This window comes from Rousettus aegyptiacus, unplaced genomic scaffold (assembly GCF_014176215.1).
Source record: "Rousettus aegyptiacus isolate mRouAeg1 unplaced genomic scaffold, mRouAeg1.p scaffold_m13_p_18, whole genome shotgun sequence".
Lineage (NCBI taxonomy): Eukaryota > Metazoa > Chordata > Mammalia > Chiroptera > Pteropodidae > Rousettus > Rousettus aegyptiacus.
In genome coordinates this window covers 818,934-837,972 of record NW_023416293.1, presented here as the reverse complement: position 1 = coordinate 837,972, position 19,039 = coordinate 818,934, and the positions used below count along the sequence as shown (strand labels likewise).

At 58.3% G+C, this 19,039-nt stretch overlaps 1 protein-coding gene across 5 annotated transcripts in view; it reads right to left on the bottom strand.

Moving 5' to 3' along the window:
- The window catches only part of SDCCAG8 (SHH signaling and ciliogenesis regulator SDCCAG8), a 198,378-nt gene that overhangs the window by 810 nt on the left and 178,529 nt on the right, over positions 1 to 19,039 (bottom strand). For 2 of the 5 annotated variants that reach the window (XM_036235347.1, XM_016151239.2), the window contains one exon: positions 8,850 to 8,976. The exons of 2 other annotated variants lie outside the window; for them this stretch is intronic. In XM_036235347.1, the coding sequence (XP_036091240.1) occupies positions 8,850 to 8,976 (127 nt within the window). Of the gene's footprint in view, positions 1 to 8,849; positions 8,977 to 16,312; positions 16,556 to 19,039 lie in introns of those variants that run through there. One more of the 5 variants, XM_036235348.1, reaches the window with a different exon arrangement.

Genomic DNA, 19,039 nt, shown 5'->3' with positions numbered 1-19,039 from the left:
CTCTTGAAGGCCAAGGGCTGGGCTGGGTAGCCGCAGGCCGACAGGCTGTGCGCACGAGTTGCGACCACCCCGGGGCGGGGGCGTCCGAACCCCTGGAGCCGGCGCGGCCCCGGGACGCTGCTCCAGGGCCGGCTCCCTGCCCTGCGGGACGGCGGGTGCCAGGCGGGCCCGGCGGAGCGGGAATCGCGTCCCGGGATGAGGGGCCCGAGCGGAGCGCAGATGGCAGCGTGCGCGCCCCGGCCCCGCTCCGGGGGGCACGTGCGGCCTGACGTGGGGCCACAGGCCGGCCCGGCCTGAGCCGCGACGGGACGGGCCACGAAACCGCGGAAGAATTCACGCAAGAGAAATACGTGAGGAGCAGGCTGCTGCCTTTTTTAAAAAGGAGGAAATTTTTACATGTCAAGCAGGTTTCCCGGCGCGTGTGAGGCGCCGGTCACGACTGCGCTGCACGAGTCGGAGCGCAGCGGCGCGACACGCGGCACCTGCGGCGCGTGCGCGGATGAGGGTGCAGCCGGAGGCGCGGGGTGCGGGGCGCGGCGGGGCGGGAGGTGCGGGGGGGGCCCCCAGCCGCCCCGCCTTCCCGCCTTGACCCGGGTGCCCCGTCCCCCGCCCCCCCGCCCCCGAGCCGGCCGCTCGCTGCCCGACGCTGCGGAGCGAATGCAAGGGGCAGCGGAAGCGGCCGCCCGCAACGTCAGGTGCGACTCGAACGGGCCGGTGACATGCGCGACACGCGCGGCCCGAGCAGCGGTGACGGCCCGAGGGCGGAGGACGCGGCGGAGGCGCAGCGACTGTTCTCGAACCACGGGGACGCCGCCCTGACGCCGCGAGGTGGCTCCGGACCCCCCAGCCCCGCAGCCCCCCGCGGTCCCGCCCCTGCCGAGACCGGGGACCAGCGGGGTCCCCCGAGTCTCCCCCGCAGCAAATCGGCCATCGCTTCCCTTCGCGTTTTACATGTCTCTTGGATTTCGGGGCACGCCCTGCCTTCACCCCGCTTTCACATCATAGAGCTCACGGTTCACTGCTCAGTCCCCAGCGCCCGCAAGCGCCCGGCCCCTGGGACAGCCAGGAAATATGTGGCCGAATGACCGGCCCCTCGCATCATTGCTTTGTCTGCAGCTGCGGCATCGCGGTCCCACTCAGTGTGCTGAGCCCTCAGCGAGGACACCTCCCGGGCTCCCCGCCCTCCACGTCTGTCCCCGGCCGGCCTCTGCCAGCACTTCCCTGGGATGTCGGCCACACTTACTTCCAGAAAGGTGGTCCCCACAGCGGCCTTCACGGTGTGGCCAGTGGGCCATCAGCTGTTTCAACTGCGGCTTGAGCCCTGGGCCACCGTCTTGCCTTCTGCCTTTCAACTTGTCACCGAGCCCCTCCCCCCCTACAGTGGCCCTCCTGGGGGGCGGTCACATCTGTGGTTGTCTGTGGCCCCCCTCCAGTGAGGGGACGGCCCGCAGGACACCCCGACAGCCGCTCTCTGAAGTACCGTCCACAGACGACGGAAATGCTCCCGCCAGCAAGCTTGCTCCGGCTAACGCATTTGCTTTGTTCCCAGTTAAATCCTAACAGAGCCATCTCCCCACTAACCCTGACCTTGTGTCTAATTCGTTTCTGAAGTTTGACTTCAAATTCAGAGCTTGAAAAGGGAGTCTGTCTGGATGACCTCGACTGTCCCCCCGGCGACCGCGCAGTGGGGTCCCGCAGAGCCTGCCCTGCTGCTTGGCTCTCAAGCCTGCGAGTGTGGCTGGCTGGCTTCAGGACCCCCGCCCCCCGCCCCCCGGGCTCACGACGCACCACAGGAAGAACTGCAGCCTCGGCCTGCCCTGGCCTCCACCCCGGCCTCGCAGCAGCCCCTGCAAACCCAACACCCCACTTGGCTCACACACAGTTTCTGGGCCCAGGTTAAAAGTGGCCTCGTCCTTGGGCCTTCGGCAAGAAAGCATCTATTTTTAACCAGAGTGCAGGTTCCCACCCCACCTCCACCTGGGCATTTCAAAGCTCGCTTCTGGAGTAGGGCGCTGCTCCCGGTGCTGCTGTGGGCGAGGGCCAGGCCTTCCCCCGGGAGGGCACCGCCTGTCCAGCCCGCCCCGGCCCAGGGATGAACACCAGCCTCTCTGGAAGTTTGGCTCCCTGCCCATCACCTCTCAGTTCTATTCCCATCACCCCTCCACGCCTAATTTTTCTATCTGCACAAAAAGGAGGTTAAGTGATTATCCGAGTGGCCGCTGGCTCCCTGCTCGTCTCCCTGGCCCCTTCGGTGGGGCTCTGCGCAGGTCGTGCAGCGGCTCCCTTTTAAAGGGCCTGTTATTAACTTTTAAAAGCCAGAAATAGTGATAAGGAAGTTAAAAAATTCCCTGAAGTGGCACAGAGCTGAGATTTGAACCTGGGCGACTGGACCTGAAAAGCCAGGCCCTTCAGCGGCCTTCTGACAGCTTAGGGGAAGGGCGGGCGAGCCTCCACGCTGGCATCTGGGGATGGGCGGAAGTCCGCGTGGGCAGGCCACGGGAACCACAGGAGGAAGGGCCCTCACGGCCCTCGGCACAACTCTGTGGAAACGCAGCCTCCAAACGTGAGTGCTGACCTGTGTGAAGGCGGGTCCTCCCCGCCCAGCACCGGTCACAGGGGTGGCCGGTCCTCCCCGCCCAGCACAGGTCACAGGGATGGCACCTCGGGGTCAGTAGGGCCCTGTCTCCCCCGAGGGACCGCGGCTCTGGCTGGGCCCCTCGCCCACTCCGCTGGGCGCAGCCTTCCTTGGAATCTGGCTGCCGCCAGCCGCGGAGCGGGCCAGAGTTCGTGGCCAGGCCGTGGGCCCGCAGTCCAGTCCTCCCTCCTGGCTGCTGGCTCGGCCGCCAACAATGAAGCTCGGCAGCAGCCATTGTGCAAAGCCCCATTACCCCAGATGCGGGGCTCTGCTGCCTCCGTGCTCCCCAAACGGGAGACCGTGGGAGCCAGCAAAATGCAAGGGAGGCAGGCCAGCCGCGCTTGGAGGTGGGGACCTGGCTCCTTGGATTTCTGGGAAGCGGCATCTTGGGACCTGTGACTGGGGACTGGACCCGGGGCTGGGACGTGGGGGAGGCAGGGAACGGGGTGCCCAGACGGGAGGGGTCCGAGTCAGAGGATGCGCGCGCCGCCCCCCCCTCGTCCCCGGAGCTCAGCAAACGCACTTCGCTCCGCAGCCCGCCGGCCCGCGGTGCCGCCCTCCAGCCTCTCAGCTCCCCGAAGTCACGACGCCGCCTCTGCACACGGGCCGGTGTCTGTGTGTTACACGAACCATGTTTCCATGGTAAGTAGATTTTAAGAATTCCCAAAGGACAGACAGTGTCACCAACAGCAGAGAGCGGAGCCTCTGGCTGCCTCATGTTTGAAAGCGTTAAAAATACAGACAACATTGACATTTGGGGTTGTAATGTGACGGAATTACAGTCTTTTAAAGGCAAGAACCACTTATCTACACTACATGCAATATTCAGTGTTTTGTTCACTTGTCTAATTGGATTAAAATATTTAGCTCCCTTTAAAATCTTGATTGTGAATTTATATTGCAAAACGTAACGCCTGACTCGGGAAGCGGTAAGTGCTGCGGACGGATCCGAGGCGGCGTGGGATTCAGCTTCTCCTTCTTCCACGAGGCTTCCTCAGAAATTATTCGCTCCTGGACAAAGCAAACGGTTAACGGAAGAGCAAGTTGGGCTGGAATGAAGCGGTGCGTGTTTCCCCATAATAACGACGCACAAGCCTTGGAGAAGCGAAGCTACGCGCGCTCCGTGCCGTGCGGGGCCGGGGACGGCGTCTCTGCCGCCCTGCCGCCCTCACGGGGGAGAGGCAGCGCCCGGGGCCCTGTGTCATCCCTGAAAACACCCGGGGAACAGGGAGTTAATGACATTTTAGCTGCATATGTTCAAGTTTATTTAAAAAAATACGCAAGTCACTTTGGTTGACAGTGTCTTGTACACAGTTTTGAAAGAATCAGGGCAAACTTTAACAGAGTCAGTTTTTATTTGAAAAATATTTTCTGGGAATGTATCAGTGTTTATTTTTGAGACTGACAATTCGGGTGAAAATCAGGATAAAAACAAAAAAACAACAATTTGGTTGAAATCAAATTGTTTGTTTTCATCTATTTAGAATTCTTTCCAAAAAATCTTGGTTCAGGAGGAGGCTTTTAATTTATTTTATTCAGTGTATTTGCTGTTCTATTCAAGCACCATCTGTCTTCCAGGTAGCTAACTTCGTGGAAGCTCCTACGTCAGCTGGTCAAGGCCCCCAGGGTTCCAGGAAGGACCCCAAAAACTCCACGAGCACCTCCGATTCCCCGCTTGGACGACCACGGCTCCCTGTGCAGGCTTCTGCTCACCGGCTGGCCCCAGCCTCCTGGTGGCTTCGTGCTCAGCTCCCCGAAGCCTCCCGCCCCCCTCCACTGTGGGTCACAAACGGGCCTTTCCTCCCTTCGTCATCTTCCGGGGCTGTGTGTCTCGCGCTGGTTTTCAGCTCCCTTCCATGAGTCCTCTAGCGTAACGAGATAATGTCCACGATTTTGAAGATAATCACATATGGCTGCTGGATCCGCACACAAGTTTAAATCAAATTAGAAAGTAAATTCACTGCCAAGAATGCTCAAAAGTCATAGGGCCAACTGATTAATCACTGGTGAGTCAGTTTCAGAAGCTGTTTTCCAAACTGTAGAAGTGATTCATCTGAAGGGACCATCCTCAGACTGAGCAGAGGATGGACCCCATGGCCTGGCGAGACAGTGGCATCAGAGAATGCAAATCAGCCGAAACCATATTCATCACCAAATAAACAGATAAGGTCATCTGGGCGTATCAGACAGTCCTCTAAGTGGACAGATGCTCTCCATTCTCCTTTGCCTCTCAGATGCCATTCTCCCCAAGACAGACTCTGATTTCCTCACCAGCTGCCACCGCCCCTGGCCAGATGTGAGTCCCCCCATCCCTCCCTGAACCCTGACCCGGTTCCCAGCTGTCAGGCTTCGTCTAAACTCCCCTGGGCCCCTGGTTCCTCGCCCTGGACACGGCCCCCACTCCACCACCCCCACCAAGGGCCCGACCCTGCCGTGGGGCCTGCGCCCCGGCTCCTGCTCCAGCAGCCCTCACACAAAGACCCCGGCCTGCGGAGAGACGCGGGGTCAGGCTCAGAGTGCCCCGGGTTAGTGCTGCCACGCCCATTTCTTCACAAGGACCAGAGCAGCATCTCCCGTGTTTTAAAAGCCATTTTCTAGAAGCTTCCTTGCCCCACCCTGCGTGAGGCAGGAGGTTAATAAAGCCATTGTGTTCAGTCCTAAACTAAGAACACGTGAAAAGCAGCCTTGAGCACGGTAGCCAGCGCCCTGAGCCACGGCCCCGGGGCGGGCCCCCTCTGGCCGGCTCTGCTCACTCGCCACAGCAGCTTTCAAGGGCAAGATGGGAATTCGCAGGGCCAAACGTCACTGAGGCAGAGTCACGACTGTGCCCGGCTCCCTCTGCCAGGCACGCTGCTGTGCACGTTTCCGAAGTTAAGCAGAAACAATTTAGAATAATAAAGCCTTCTACACAGGCGGGATGGTTCCTGTCAGAGGCCACCGGCCGGCCCTGAGCCCCGACGCCTGCTGCAGCAGGACATGGGGCTGGCGCACAGGAGCACGTCGGAGGGCCGGGGCGCAGCTCCAGGGCGGATGCCTGGGCCGGAACATGTCCATTCTCTTCTGGGCATTAAGTGGACAGAAATTCCTAGAGGCTGACATGCAAAATTCAGCGATTATGCCTAATTTGTCCAGGCCGAGGAAACGGGAGCCTTCGGTTACAGCGTCCCTCAACCAGACAGGAGCCAGAGCGCCGGCGCCGGGGGAGAGGAAGGGTGGCTGACCGCTCCCGGGCAGGAGGCGGCGGCGGGTCCTCCGCAACGCGCGCAGCCATGCTCACTCCCAGGGCTCCAGGGAAGCTGAGCTACAATTCAAGTTCATTCCACGGCCAAAGCAGGTCGAGTGCCGCACCTGGCTGGAAGGGCCAGGCCTTCCGGTTTAGGTCTTCAGCAGAGCTTGCAAACCTGGGTTCCTGCCTCGTCCGGACACTAGTGTTTGCTCCGAAGCCAACGGTTCTCCTACCACACTTCTTTTGTCATGTTCATGTTAAAACAACTCCAGGTGTAACGCGTGGGCTGAGGCGAGCCAGGCTGGCCGGTCTCGGAGAGCACAGGATGGTCACATCGTTTCCCTTGCTTCGGGCAAGGGAAGGGCCTGCTCGTTTTCCTGAGGGTTTTTTGAGGTTTTGTGTGTGTGTGTGTGTGTGTGTGTGTGTGTGTGTGTGTGTGTGTGTGTGTTTAATGTATTTCGCATAAACTTTTCCGCGCATTTGGATTGAAGAGGTTTGTAAGCAGCGATGACCCCGGAGGAGGAGTGGGCTGTGAGGCGGGCAGGTGGGGAGTTAAAGGCAAAGCCCGCACGCCGGCGACCGCGTCCACACGGACAGCGACCTCGTCCACACGGACAGCGACCCGCCAGGTGCTCAGGGCTGGTCCAGAAGGCGCCCCACGATCCGCTTAAGCAGTTCCCGGCTCTGAGCGGTCGAAATGCTCACGCCGTGAAGCGCTGTCCCTCCACCATACCTGGCAGGAGGCCCTGTCACCTGCCTGGGGACCGCCCGGTGGCCGTGACTTCGGCCTCCCGCGGTACCTGCCCAGGCAGTCAGGTGCCTAGGTTGGTGCCGGGCGAGGAGCCTGAGCCCGCCGGCGAAGCGGGGCGGAGAGGGGTGAGCATCGTCACCTCGTGGCTTTGCCGCTGTCCCCACAGGGCCCCGCCTTCCCTGTGCCTCTCCCGGGGTGGGGGTGGGGGGCGAATCGAGTTTCTGGAGGAGAGAGGGAAAGAAAAACCCTGGCACTTCTCCGGCAAGCGATCCTGCCGAGCACCTCACAGCCCTTCGAGTGGGCCTGGTTGGACACCCGCTGCGCCGACGTGGAAACTGAGGCTCAGTGCCCTGCCCGGGGCCTCGCGGCCACAACGCAGTGCGGGATCAGTCTCTGTTCTCTCTGCCTGCAAACACGGCAGAGGTTCTGAACCGCAGCGTCCTGCAGAAGCGCCCTGACGCCCGCGCCGGAGCCCGGATGCCGCCTGCGCGCGTGACGACAGGCCCGAGAGCCAGGCCCCTCCCGTCTGTGCACGGGCTTCCCGGACGACCGGGGAGTGTGGCTCGGACTTGGAGCAGCGGGCTCCATCTTCCCCGTGAGCAGCCGCGGAGGCCCCGGGGGACACTACAGTGTCCTCATCCCCAGGCCTCACTTCAGTGGCTGGCACGGGATGGGGTGTTCACTTACTATTTGTGGAACAAATGAGTATTTTGCAGACGAATTTGTGGGCCGAGTGGGAGAAATCACTCAGAGCATAGAGGCTCCCGATAGCCATTTGGCACATGGTCATTTTGAAAGGACAATGAGAGACAAGTTCTCGTCCTTTTCATTTCCAGATGCATTTTCCCATGAATCATTCCAAGCACGGACTGCGTGACGTCCCGCGGGCACTCACAGAGCACCTGGGTGCAATCCTAATGAAAGGCTGAGGCCACGGCCAGCCACGGACCACCTCATTATCCTAACAAATGGCTCGATGGGGCAAAGAGCCCAGCCTCTCTGATCGGAAGAGAAGCAATTTAGAAAAAAAGCTTTCATGCTGTACTCCAGACTCACCTGGGCACTTTCCCTGCCCATGGCCTCGGGTCTAACCTGAGCAGCCTGGGCTGTGGACTGAGACTTAGGATCCATCCAGTGTCCCCACTTGCTGGCTACAGACACTTGTCTGAGCTTCATGTCCCCTATCTGTAAGATGGAGACGGTGACCAGCCCTGCAGGCTGGTGCGGGGTGAAGGGAGTAACTGCGGTTACACGTGTGACTCTGCCAGGCCCTCTGCGGGCACTCGGCGCCTCAGCTCGGTGACCAGCCAGCTACTCTAGCACCAGACTCCTGCATTCCAGTCGCAGCGACCCCCGCAACTGGGAGCATCTCGTTCCTCAACCAATTCGAACCTCCAGGGGCAGTTCAAAGCCAACCTCCTCCCAAAAGCCTCCTGACTGCTGCAGGCCTCCCCCTGCCTCCTGCGCCGCTGGTAGCGGCTCCTGCTGGCACAGCTTAGTACTTGGTGTAGCTCTCTAGAGAGGTCAGGCCCCTGGCTCACAGGTCTCTCTGTGTCCCCCACTGCCCAGCCCATTCTTCAGGACCCCTCCTGCCTTACTGGCTGAGCACTGTGGGCACCGGAAATCTTAGCCAGTTAAGATGCAGCTCTGAAACCCGGAAGGAGGGCGAGAGCACGGTGCGGACCCCGGCGGGTCCCCTGGCGGGTGGGCCGGCAGACCCCGGCGAGTCCCCTGGCGGGTGGGCCTGCAGACAGACCCCAGTGAGTCCCCTGGTGGGCGGGCCTGCAGACCCCGGCGAGTCCTCTGGCAGGTGGGCCTGCAGACAGACCCCAGTGAGTCCCCTGGCGGGCGGGCCTGCAGACCCCGGCGAATCCCCTGGCGGGCGGGCCGGCAGACCCCGGCGTGTCCCCTGGCGGGCGGGCCGGCAGACCACGGCGAGTCCCCTGGCGGGCGGGCCGGCAGACCCCGGCGTGTCCCCTGGCGGGCGGGCCGGCAGACCCCGGCGTGTCCCCTGGCGGGCGGGCCGGCAGACCCCGGCGTGTCCCCTGGCGGGCGGGCCGGCAGACCCCGGCGTGTCCCCTGGCGGGCGGGCCGGCAGACCCCGGCGTGTCCCCTGGTGGGCGGGCCTGCAGACCCCGGCGTGTCCCCTGGTGGGTGGGCCTGCAGACAGACCCCAGTGAGTCCCCTGGTGGGCCTGCCCCGAAGACGCCCACCCCGGCGCTGGGCTGGCACGGTACCTGGGCTCTCAGGCGGTCCACCTCCTCCGACAGCGTCTGCCTCTCCAGCAGGAGCTCGTCCTGCTTGTTGAGCAGCTGCAGCAGCTGCTGGGCTGTGGCCTGGCTGTGCTTGTCCAGCTGCTTCAGCCTGGAGACAAATCCACCGCAGAATTAGACACGGGTCCTGAGAACTGGGCGTCTCGGGCTTCAGAGTAAAGGGGGACAATGGCCAGCTTCAGCCCTTTCAGCATGTCCCATTGCTCCCGGACCTGAGGGGGCTCCTAACAGTGAACTTGGAGCTCTCTGGGGTGATCCTGAGGCTTCAGCGAGCAGTGGCCCCGGAAACGCATTTATTAAGTGGAATGGATTTGTACATAGTGTGGGGGAGAATCAGCCGCCTTCATAATTAGAAAACGCACAGACAGGCCGGATAAGTGGAAAACCTGAAAACTTAAACTCACAGAGGTCAAGGCCGGGGTGGGGGTGGGGCCTAAATGCCTCCATTGGTGGGCTGGTCAGGCCTGGAGCAGGCGCCAGCCCCAGCAGGGGAGGGAGGACCCAAACACTGGACTAAGGCTTTTCCATTATTAATCTCAGTCGATCACAAGCTCTGGCATTGCTGACCAGATGTCTTTAAAGATCCTAAATTTGTCATTCTGCTGATGGGCTCTCCTTTCCAGACTTGTAATTCACTCAAACTATTATCCTCATTTGTCCACAGACGGCTTCCTACAGCCAGCCAGAGGCACATTCACCCGTGGACATACAGGCTTTGGATTAAATTTAGAGTTGAAGAACGACCCAGAACTAACTTCTGGAAAGAGGTTGGATGTGTCACAGCCCCTTCCTCACGATCTTCACCGACCAGAAGCACCAGCAGTGAAATTAACTTGTATTTTCACAAGGATTTTTAAAGCTCAGGATGCATTTCAAACTCCGGGCTACGGTTCCAGCACTGAGCTGAAGACCTCGAAGTCCGTCCTGCAGACACGGGCCTCAGGATGCCTCGTTCGAGTTCCCCTGCGGGCGTTTCTGGTGGGCCCTGTGGGCCCCGAGCACAGCTAAGCATTTACCAGAACATTTCCCCCAGGCCTTCGTGGCAGGCGGCTCACTTCCCAAAAATGATGCGGCGACAGGAGACAGATAACCCTGCCCTCTGGGAAACCTAGCAGCAGGCTGGCCTTGACTCACGCCCTCCCGCATCCTGGTGACAGCTGCGGCCCTCTCCACTCCCAGACCGCGCGCACCTCCTACCCCGGCCGCCCCGCTCAAACTCGGGTGGATTCTGCGGGCGTCTTAGTCTAAACTGCGCCCGAAGACACACTTGCTGCTCCAGTCCCCACCCCTGTCCCCTCCTCCGAATGCTCCGTGGGCTCCTGGTTCTCAGTCACACCCAGCGTTCTGCTGTTCCTGCGGTTTGACCCTTGGGGTGTGTCGCGGGGTCCCCAGAGGGAGCCGCCACGGGCGCAGAGCGGGCACTGCGCATGCTCACACTGCCCGGGCCGGCCCCGCCCACGAGCCCGGGCCCCGCCCACCGGCCTTCTGCTCCCTTCCGGTTCTGGAGTAGAGCAAAGACCAAGGGCACGACCTGGTCCTTCCTTCCAGCGTCTGCGGCCCTTGAAGGCCAGGTTCAGGTGCTCCCCCGCCCCCAAGCCTGGGCTGCCTTTGGGCCCTGCCCGGCCTCCCAGTTCCCCGGATCAGGCTGGGGCAGAACCACACTGCAAGGACCTTCCAACCAAGCGTGAGCACCCTCCTCCTTCTGTACCGTATCAATGACAGTAATGTCCCCCTTGTCCCAGTTACCCTTATTCTGATCTCGGAGGAATTAAAGGTAAGTTTCCTCTGGTGAACCATGGTACTGCAGCTTTGGTAAGCCCAATCTGCCCCCTCCCACCCTCCGCCACCCATCACGATGTCTTGTGGGGATAATTTTTTCTGAGAGCAATCTCGAAACCACCCACTGACATCAGAACAAACAGAAGTTTTCCTGCAATGCCTCCTGAGCTGGGAGCAGCTGGGAGAGGCGAGGACATCCTAGGTGACAGTCTGGGCCAGAGGGTCGGGTGTGCGGGGAGGGCAGGGGCATCGTGCCCCGGCTGACCCACTGACAAACGCAGGCAGCCACCACTGTTTCGCTCAGTCCTTTGCTGCCCAGCACTGGAGCGGTTACCACTGAAGATGCAGAGATGAGAACAGCCTGTTTCCTTGAGCAGCAGACAATCTAATGCTTGGCTATTTAAATCAGACAGGTGAAAAGCATCAACATTATCACCTGAGCTCTCTACACCTTTTGGCGGCTTTCCTCCTCCAATCAAGGCATGGTGTGGAGAGAGCCACGGGCTGAGAGCTACTGATGGAGTAGCCCACTGGCTTCCTGCTTGCTCCAAACAAATGGAACAGAAACATGAGGTAACAAACTAGAAGACAGCATGAAGGCTTGAAGGCCAGAAGGTGCTGTTGGTGGCCATTCTCCCCTCCATCCATTGCCCCGCACTCTGATGAATGGGATAAATGTCCTGTGGACTGATGGGGTTAGAACGTGTTTTGGGCTCCTGAAAAGAGATGGCTGCCTGACCCAGAGCTGTGGGCTGAGCCAGAGCCTGTTCACGCCGCACGAAAAGCCAGCTGTGGGCTGGCCACACTGGCTCGGTGCCAGCCACGGGTCCAGATCCTCCTTCTGGGGAGCCCTCAAAACCATGATGAGGCTGTCAGTGGTGTTTTGCAAACTGTGGGTCTCAGATCCCAGCAGCAGTTAGCTGGGAGTACCCAGACCCCACACAGACCAGCCTGCATCAGAGCGGGAAACCAGCTGCCCAGGGGTTCCTGCAGAAGCACCACTGTGTGAGGAGCACGCCCCTTGGGAAAGTCCTGCCTTCCCCCCGGGAAACTGATGCCCTCACTAGCTTCACGGCTCAAGAGCTAAGGATGGATTCACTTTGCCTGAACTTGAGCCAACTCGAACGCTCCACGTGGTCCCTCTCATGAGTGCCTTTCTCAGGGCCCACCTCTATCCTGTCACTCCATGAGAAGCAGCGAAGTCAATCACAAGCTTGGAAAAGGTAAGAAACAACACCCAAACCTACATTTGTTAAAAAAAAAAAAAAAGATTTTAATAAAAGGGACTTTGCTAAGGAAATATATTTCAGTGGCAGCTCTCTGAAGGCCTATTTCAAATATTGGGATAACAGATCTTTTTTATTAAATAGATTTTGGATTAGACTTCGCCAAATGATACACGACCCAGCCCACACTCTGTTCATGGATGTTTCATTACCATCAGCTTTCTTGGGGTGTCCTCAGTCGAAAGCTGTCTTTGACTTTCCACGGCGGGTTACTGGTTTCCTTTTTGTCGCCCTAAGTTCCCGTCTGCTGTCAACCGCTGACCACAGCAAAGACTCCCTGAGTCTGGGCTGATTCCCCCACATGGATTATCTAGTTAGAAGTTCACAACAATCCCGTAAGGCAGGGGCCAGCATCCCTTCTACAGATGACAAAACCGAAGCCGAGAGGTTCAGTTAACCCGCACGGAGACGCACAAGAAGTCGCAGAGTGTGGAGGCAAATCTAGGCAGTAGTTGAATGTTCTTAACCATTGTCAACGGTTGGCGACTGCATTAAGTTAATTCAGCAAACCAACCAACCCTTGATAGACAGCTCTCCTGGTCAAGTACTAAGGTGGATACTGGGACTACATCCAGAAATACAAACGGTCCCTGCCAGTTAAGGAGAGATGAGCTTGGAAATCAAAAGGTGCTTCACTGGAACAGGACCCGGTGCAGGCACAGGAGTCAGCGGTCGGCGGGGCCAGTGCGAAGTCCAGGAAGGTTTGTCTGCTTAGGACCTAGACCATCATCATCACCATCTACTGAGCGCTCGCTCTGTGCCAGGCACTGTGCCAAGTGCCTCATCATTTATTAACTTTTGGTGCTTATGACAATCCCATGAGGTAGGAGCTATAACTGTCTCTACTGTAACGATGAGGACACTGAGGCACAGACAGGATTAACGACCACTCCAAGGTCACTGGGCCGGCAAGCTGGGACGATGGGGGTGGGGGTTTGGGGGTGGGGAGGGCAGCACTGCAGAGGCTGGAAACTTCCGGCTGTGCCGTGTGGTTCAGCCAGAGACTGCAGGCCGCTCAGCAGCAATGCCGCATCCAGCATTACAGCCGAACTAACAAATACGGACATTGTCCTCCAGGCAACAGAGGTGGGGCAGGCCTGGGTGGAAGTTCTGGGTTAGGGTGAGGTCCCTGAGAGACAGCCACCCGGCCACCCAGCAGTGACTGGACTTGGGGCGAAGGAAGGGCCTGCCTGGATCTGCAGCTGTGCGGGCGGAACCCGCAGAGACGAGAGGCAGGAAACGCAGGGCGAGATTCAGGCAGGACAGCCCGGAGCGGTGTTCAGGGTCGTTGGAAACACGGAGGTCCCAGCAGCACCCCAGGCCCCCCGAACCACCGGCTAAGAACCCCTGGCGCCACGAGTGGGAACAAGGCCAGGACAAGGCCTTGGGGGAATAGCCACATTTAAAGGGTGGCAGAGGACAGGGAACAGCAAGACTCTGAGACGGGTGAGCAGAAGAAAGAGGAAAGGTGGGGGAGAAGAGCCTGGAGCCCACGGAAGACGAGGCCTCAAGGAGAGCGGCGGGCAACTTGGGCCAAATGCCGCCTGGCGGGGGCACGCGGTGCGGCCCGGTCCGCCTGCCCTTCCGGCAGGAGGTGCAGCAGACGCCTGATGGCAGGCGACAGAACAGGGAGACTATTTGGGAGGGGGACTTGGCTGGGACAAGGCAGCAAGAGGGGGTGCAGAGGGCGGGAGGGACTTGGGCTGGCAGGCGGGAGGCCCCGGAGGGCAAAGGGTGCAGCTCCCCGCGTCGCCCGCACGGGGTGGGCAGGAGCCCCGCGCAGCGGCCGCCGCATCCTCACGTCCCGCCAGGTGAGGGCGCCACCGTTTGCTGAGGAGGGAGGTGGGGTGGTGGCCAGGGAGCAAGCTGAGGGCTTGGACACGGGCGCCCCGAGTTACCCTTTGGGTGACCTCGACCCCTTCTCGGACCCCAGCAAGGCCCCCGACAGCGGCTGGGACTCCTGCTCTCCGGCCGCCCGAAAGCCCTGGTCCTCTGCCCACCTGTGCCCTTCACGCCGGCGGTTCCCTCTGCCCAGGCGGCCCCCCTGGTCCTCCCGGGGCGGGAGACTTGTTTCCCATGTTCGGATCTCAGCCTAATTGTCATCCTCAGAGGTGGCAGTTTCTGGGTCTGTTCGGGTCCCTTGCTTTGCACCATTTCCCCTACTAGGCATGAGGAAATTGATGTGGCCCCGCACGGCAGGCGCGACGCGCAAGCATCCGATCCCGGAGCGCAGTCCTGACCAGGGCCCGTCCTTCCCAGGACCTGCGTGTCTGTCACCCCGGTCGCAGGCAGGCGTCCGGCCGTCCCCGGAGACCCCCAGGACGTCCTCAGCGTCCGCGCCGCCGTCGCGGGGCCCAGGGGCTGGGCCAGGCCGGGCCCACGGGGCGGGAGGCCGTCCCTGACCTCGAAGCACCTGGCGCTCCCACGCCCCCACAGGGCTCAGCCGGTCCATGACGAAGGACACGGCCAGTCCAGTCTGCACCCCAGGCTGGGGTCGCCATCCCGATCGTGGGTCCATTTCCCGAAGGCCCTGGGGTGCCAACCGCCCCCGCTGGGCAGAACCGGGGCCTCCTGCGGGAGAAGAGCAGCCGCGCCCATGCTGGGGCAGAGCGGTCAGCGACGGCCGCCTGGGAATTACAGGCGGGCAGCGGTTACCATGGGAACACGCGGCTCTTTCTAAAGCCCAGGACGCGGACGCAGCTACCCGCACGGCCGCGCGTGCTGGGCCGGGTCACAGCTCTATTGGCCCAACAGCCGGCCGCTCCCGCAGCCCGCAGGCATGACCAGAACCGTGTTTTCAATGTTGTTGTTTTTTTTAATATTCAAGACTTCAAGATAAGATGGAGCTAGTGGTGAAATACAAAACAACTTTATAGAGCTGAGTGGGCTGGGAAATTTCTTATGCAAAACAGAAGCGGCGCGAGCTGCCAGCTCTGGTCCTGTGCTTCAGACACTCATTTGCTATGAATACTGTGAAAGCGAGTGAATACATATATTTAAATTTTTTTATGTTGTATGTGATACATACAAAATATATGCAGCGTATAAATAAGTTATGAGGTATAATAATCAAATGAACACTTGTGAACCTGCTACCAGTGCGGCGGGCCAGTCCCGCCGGATTTGTCGTCAGGCCAGACCCCTCCTTCCCCCAGAGGCGGCCACATCCTAACGCCTGTGTGGGTTTGGATTAGAGGTTGTGGTTTCACGCAACAATTTCACCTGGGCGCTTCCGCTGCGGGGGTTGTGGGGGCGGCGGTAAATGTCTCTTGTCCTGAAGTGTTTCCCGACCAGAGCCTCATTCTGCTACGGTTAAGATGTCGCTTCCCTGTCTTAGAGATGTGTCCTCAGGACGCTCAGACCCATAGTCTCCCCAGGAGAGGGGCCTCATGGGTATGAGAGTATTTTCAACCAATATGTGGATTTAAAAGGCACAAATATTTTGACTGCAAACAAAGCGCTCAGTTCTCTACTATTCCCAGTAGAATGTGCTGATGTTTACTGAGCATTTATTATGGCCGGGAGCGTTGTAAGCATTTTACGTGCATTAACTAATTTGATCCTTCTAACGATACTAATCAGTAGGAGTCATTATCATCTGCATCATTTCTTACATGGGAAAAGCAAGGACCAGAGAAATCAGTCATTTCTCCCCCTCTCGGACAACTGGAAGGGGCAGAGATTACCAAGACCCAGTGTCACCCTTGTCCCTCTGGGTCCCTCTCGTGCGGGGGGCGGGGGACACCGCCCTAGTCACCTGTCTCGCAGTCCCTCTCGTCCACACAGCCCAGCCTCCCAGGGCTGTAACTCGGTCCCCTAGACCTTCTGACCCTCTTCGCAGCCCGTCCTCCCCCATCCGGGCCACGCTGACTGTGCCATCGCTGTCTGCCGCGCCCACCGGGCCTGGGCTTCTGAAGGACGGGAATGGACCTTGTCCAGCTCCAGCACCGAGCAAGGCCCGACACCTGGCCCATGCCGGAAAACGTGACAGAATGTGCGAACCACTTACCACCGCGCAGTATTTACACCAAATAAGAGACCTGTAATTTCATCTTTAGCATAGTAAGGATGCTTTATACATGGTAACTTTCTTCCTGACAGAGCATAATGTATAAATTGAATAATTTTAACCACGCTATTGAAATCTGCCTGACGTGGAAACAGGGACGTGGCTTTGAAATCCCACCACTTAACTCTCTGGGCAAGAGGCTCGGCCGCTCTCAACCTCAAGTTCCCCACTTCCGTTCTGAGACAGGAAGAGCTCCAGGCTCCCGAAGCAGACACGCGGCTGGGGCCCAGCGGTGGACGCTTTACCCGCCCCCCGCGTGACTCTCACGTTTAAGAGCCACGGGCGCGCTGTAATTCTCGGTGCTGGAGAACCGTTTTTGCACGCGTGTGGCTCCAATTTTGATCATCCGAATAGCCAGCTGCCTGAATGAGAACCATCCGAATCTCCTCCGAAGTCCTGGTGTCAGTCACGACAGGTTAGGAAAACCAGGTGATGGCTGAGTCTCAGTTCCCTCACGTGTGAAATGAGAGGAGAAGCTGGAGCCGGGGTCAGCAAACGTCACAGCACAGGCCACGCTCGTCCTGTGTTTGTACCATCTGCGAGTTAAGAATGGCTTTTATATGTGTAAATGATTGAAAAAAAATCAAAATAATAATAATAATATTGCGTGATGCGAATATTCTATGAAATTCAACTTTCAGCGCCCCTAAAAAAACTTTCACTGAAACAGCTACGCTCGCTCACTCAGCCTCCTCTGCGGTGGCTTCTGCATGCTGACGGCAGAGTTGAGTGGCTGCGACAGAAACCATATGGCCACAGAGCCCGACATATTTATTACTGACCCTTTAGAGAACAAGTTCGCCAGCCTCTGGGCTAGAAGATGACTAAGTTCTCTTTTTGCTCCAAATGTCTACGATACTGTGACTTTACAGAATTGCACTGTGTGCCCATCTCCAGACACTGCCAGCTAGCTTGTCATACATAACACCGCACCTGGGGTGTCCCAAGTTGAAGTTCGGAAACCCAATGACCCTAATTGCTGCTCCAGGTAATTGATTTCGGTGAGTAAGCCATCCGAATTTAAAGATGCATGTCCCAGTGCTCAAGACTGTCGCCACGTTGGACATGGCCCTGTCTCACCGACGGGGTCACGCGGAATCGGGCGAAGAAGCCGCGGGCTCAGGGAGCCGGAGAACGTTCCAGCCGGTGACCCTCACCTCGCACGGTAAGGCATTTCCAGGGGCTGGTTTTCTGTTCAAATCTCTTTTGCCCAAATCCACTCTATTCAATAATGATTTCAATAGAGTAATTCACTCTAAGGATCATGCAGTTCTGGGGAGAATTTACATTTCCAATAAAGAGAATTTACATTCTTGTCGCTGCCCCTTTAATTTTTCATTCTCTCAAATTTCCAGGCAGCCCTGGCTGCCCGTGGAGGTACAGCAGGGTCGTGGCGGAGCTGAGAGGCACCTCGGAAGTCATTTAGTCCAGCCCATAAAGTGAGCCTAAGGCCCAGAGAGTACAAGGGACTTGCCCGAGGTCACACAGCCTGTCTGCAGCAAAGCTCGGACTGGAACCCATGTCTCTTGACTCAAAATCCAGTGCTCTTTGCAGCATTTCAAAATCATTTTTTAAAAAAAGGCCTGACTTCTATCCTACTCCAAAAAAATAAGGATCTTAGGTGAGGACCTTGAGAAAGGTGACGACGCACTGGACAACCTCCTGAGAAACGGCTGAGGCGGAACCACTTTCCGAGGCCTGGGGGGTGTGAGAAAAGGGAGGAGAGTCTGCAGGCGAGCGCCTTCCACCCAGCTCAGCAAAGGGAACCATTTGCTTCTGCTTTTTTTTTTTTTTGGTTATTTTTGAACTTCCACTCTATTGGAGACCGACTTTAGTGAAGAACAATAAAAATGCAAGTTGCACTAATTGCTATAAAAATTTCTAGCCACTTGCAATTTCTGTTCTCATGTTATCACCGACGAGTTTGAGGACTCCTATGTCTGGCAGTCGCACTGTGGGCAGAGGGCTGCCCCGGCTACAGCGCCCTTGGGAACAGGCAGCGACTGCACAAAGGCAGCCCCCACTCCCCAGCCCCCCACCCCACCCCCATGAAACCTCTGACCCATCTCCCGGGCTCTCTCACAGACCAACTGCTTAAAACGAAGCTTCCACTGGAAATGAGGCAGAGTTTCACCTTCGCCCACTGGGAACACCTGCCGCATCGCCGCTACCTTGTAATCTAGAAGTACAAGTGCGACTGGCCCAGGCTGAGCTCTGACACCTGGGAGGGCCGGGCGTGAATCGCGGCCCCCGGCCCCATGAAACACACAGCGGGGACAGGAGCCACGTCAAGAACCTCAGACTCTGAAGAACGCAGCAGCGTGGGCCTGGGGCCGCAGTTACCGACACGCAGCTCTTTCTAAAGCGGAAGCAGCGCCGGGCCCGAGCGCGGCCCCAAAGTGCGAAGGAAAACGGGGCAGAGGGACGAAACCTGCCGAGAGCCTCGAGAGCCTCGCTCTGCAGAGCAGAATCCAGGCCACATCTGGCTCGAGACCATCAAGAAGCACCAGCAGGAAACCCACACTGCCTCACAAGGCTGCGCCCCACAGAGCCTTGAACTCGAGCGCTCTCCTTTAAAAGCGCTGCTTATCTGGAAATAATTTTACACTTATAAAAAGTTGCAAGAAAAGTACAAAGATACCCACATAGCCTTTATTCGAATTCACACGTTATTATCATTTTGTCCCATTTATGATTCATTCTCTCTCCACACGTTTACGCATGTATGCATACCTATGTTTTTCTGAACCTTCTGACAGTAAGTTGTATACACCATTGTCCCTTTTGCCTAATACCTCAGTGCTTATGTCCCAATAATAAAGATGCCGTCCACGTAACCCTAGCACATTACCAATGACGGTAACTTTAACACCGATATGACCCCTTTATCTAACCTACTGAATCCCAGTTCTGTCAGTTGACCTAATAACGTCCCTTTTTTTCCTCCAGAAAAGATCCTTCGCACTTAGTCCTCATATCCCTTTAGTCCCTTTTAATCTGGAACAATTAAAAGATCCATT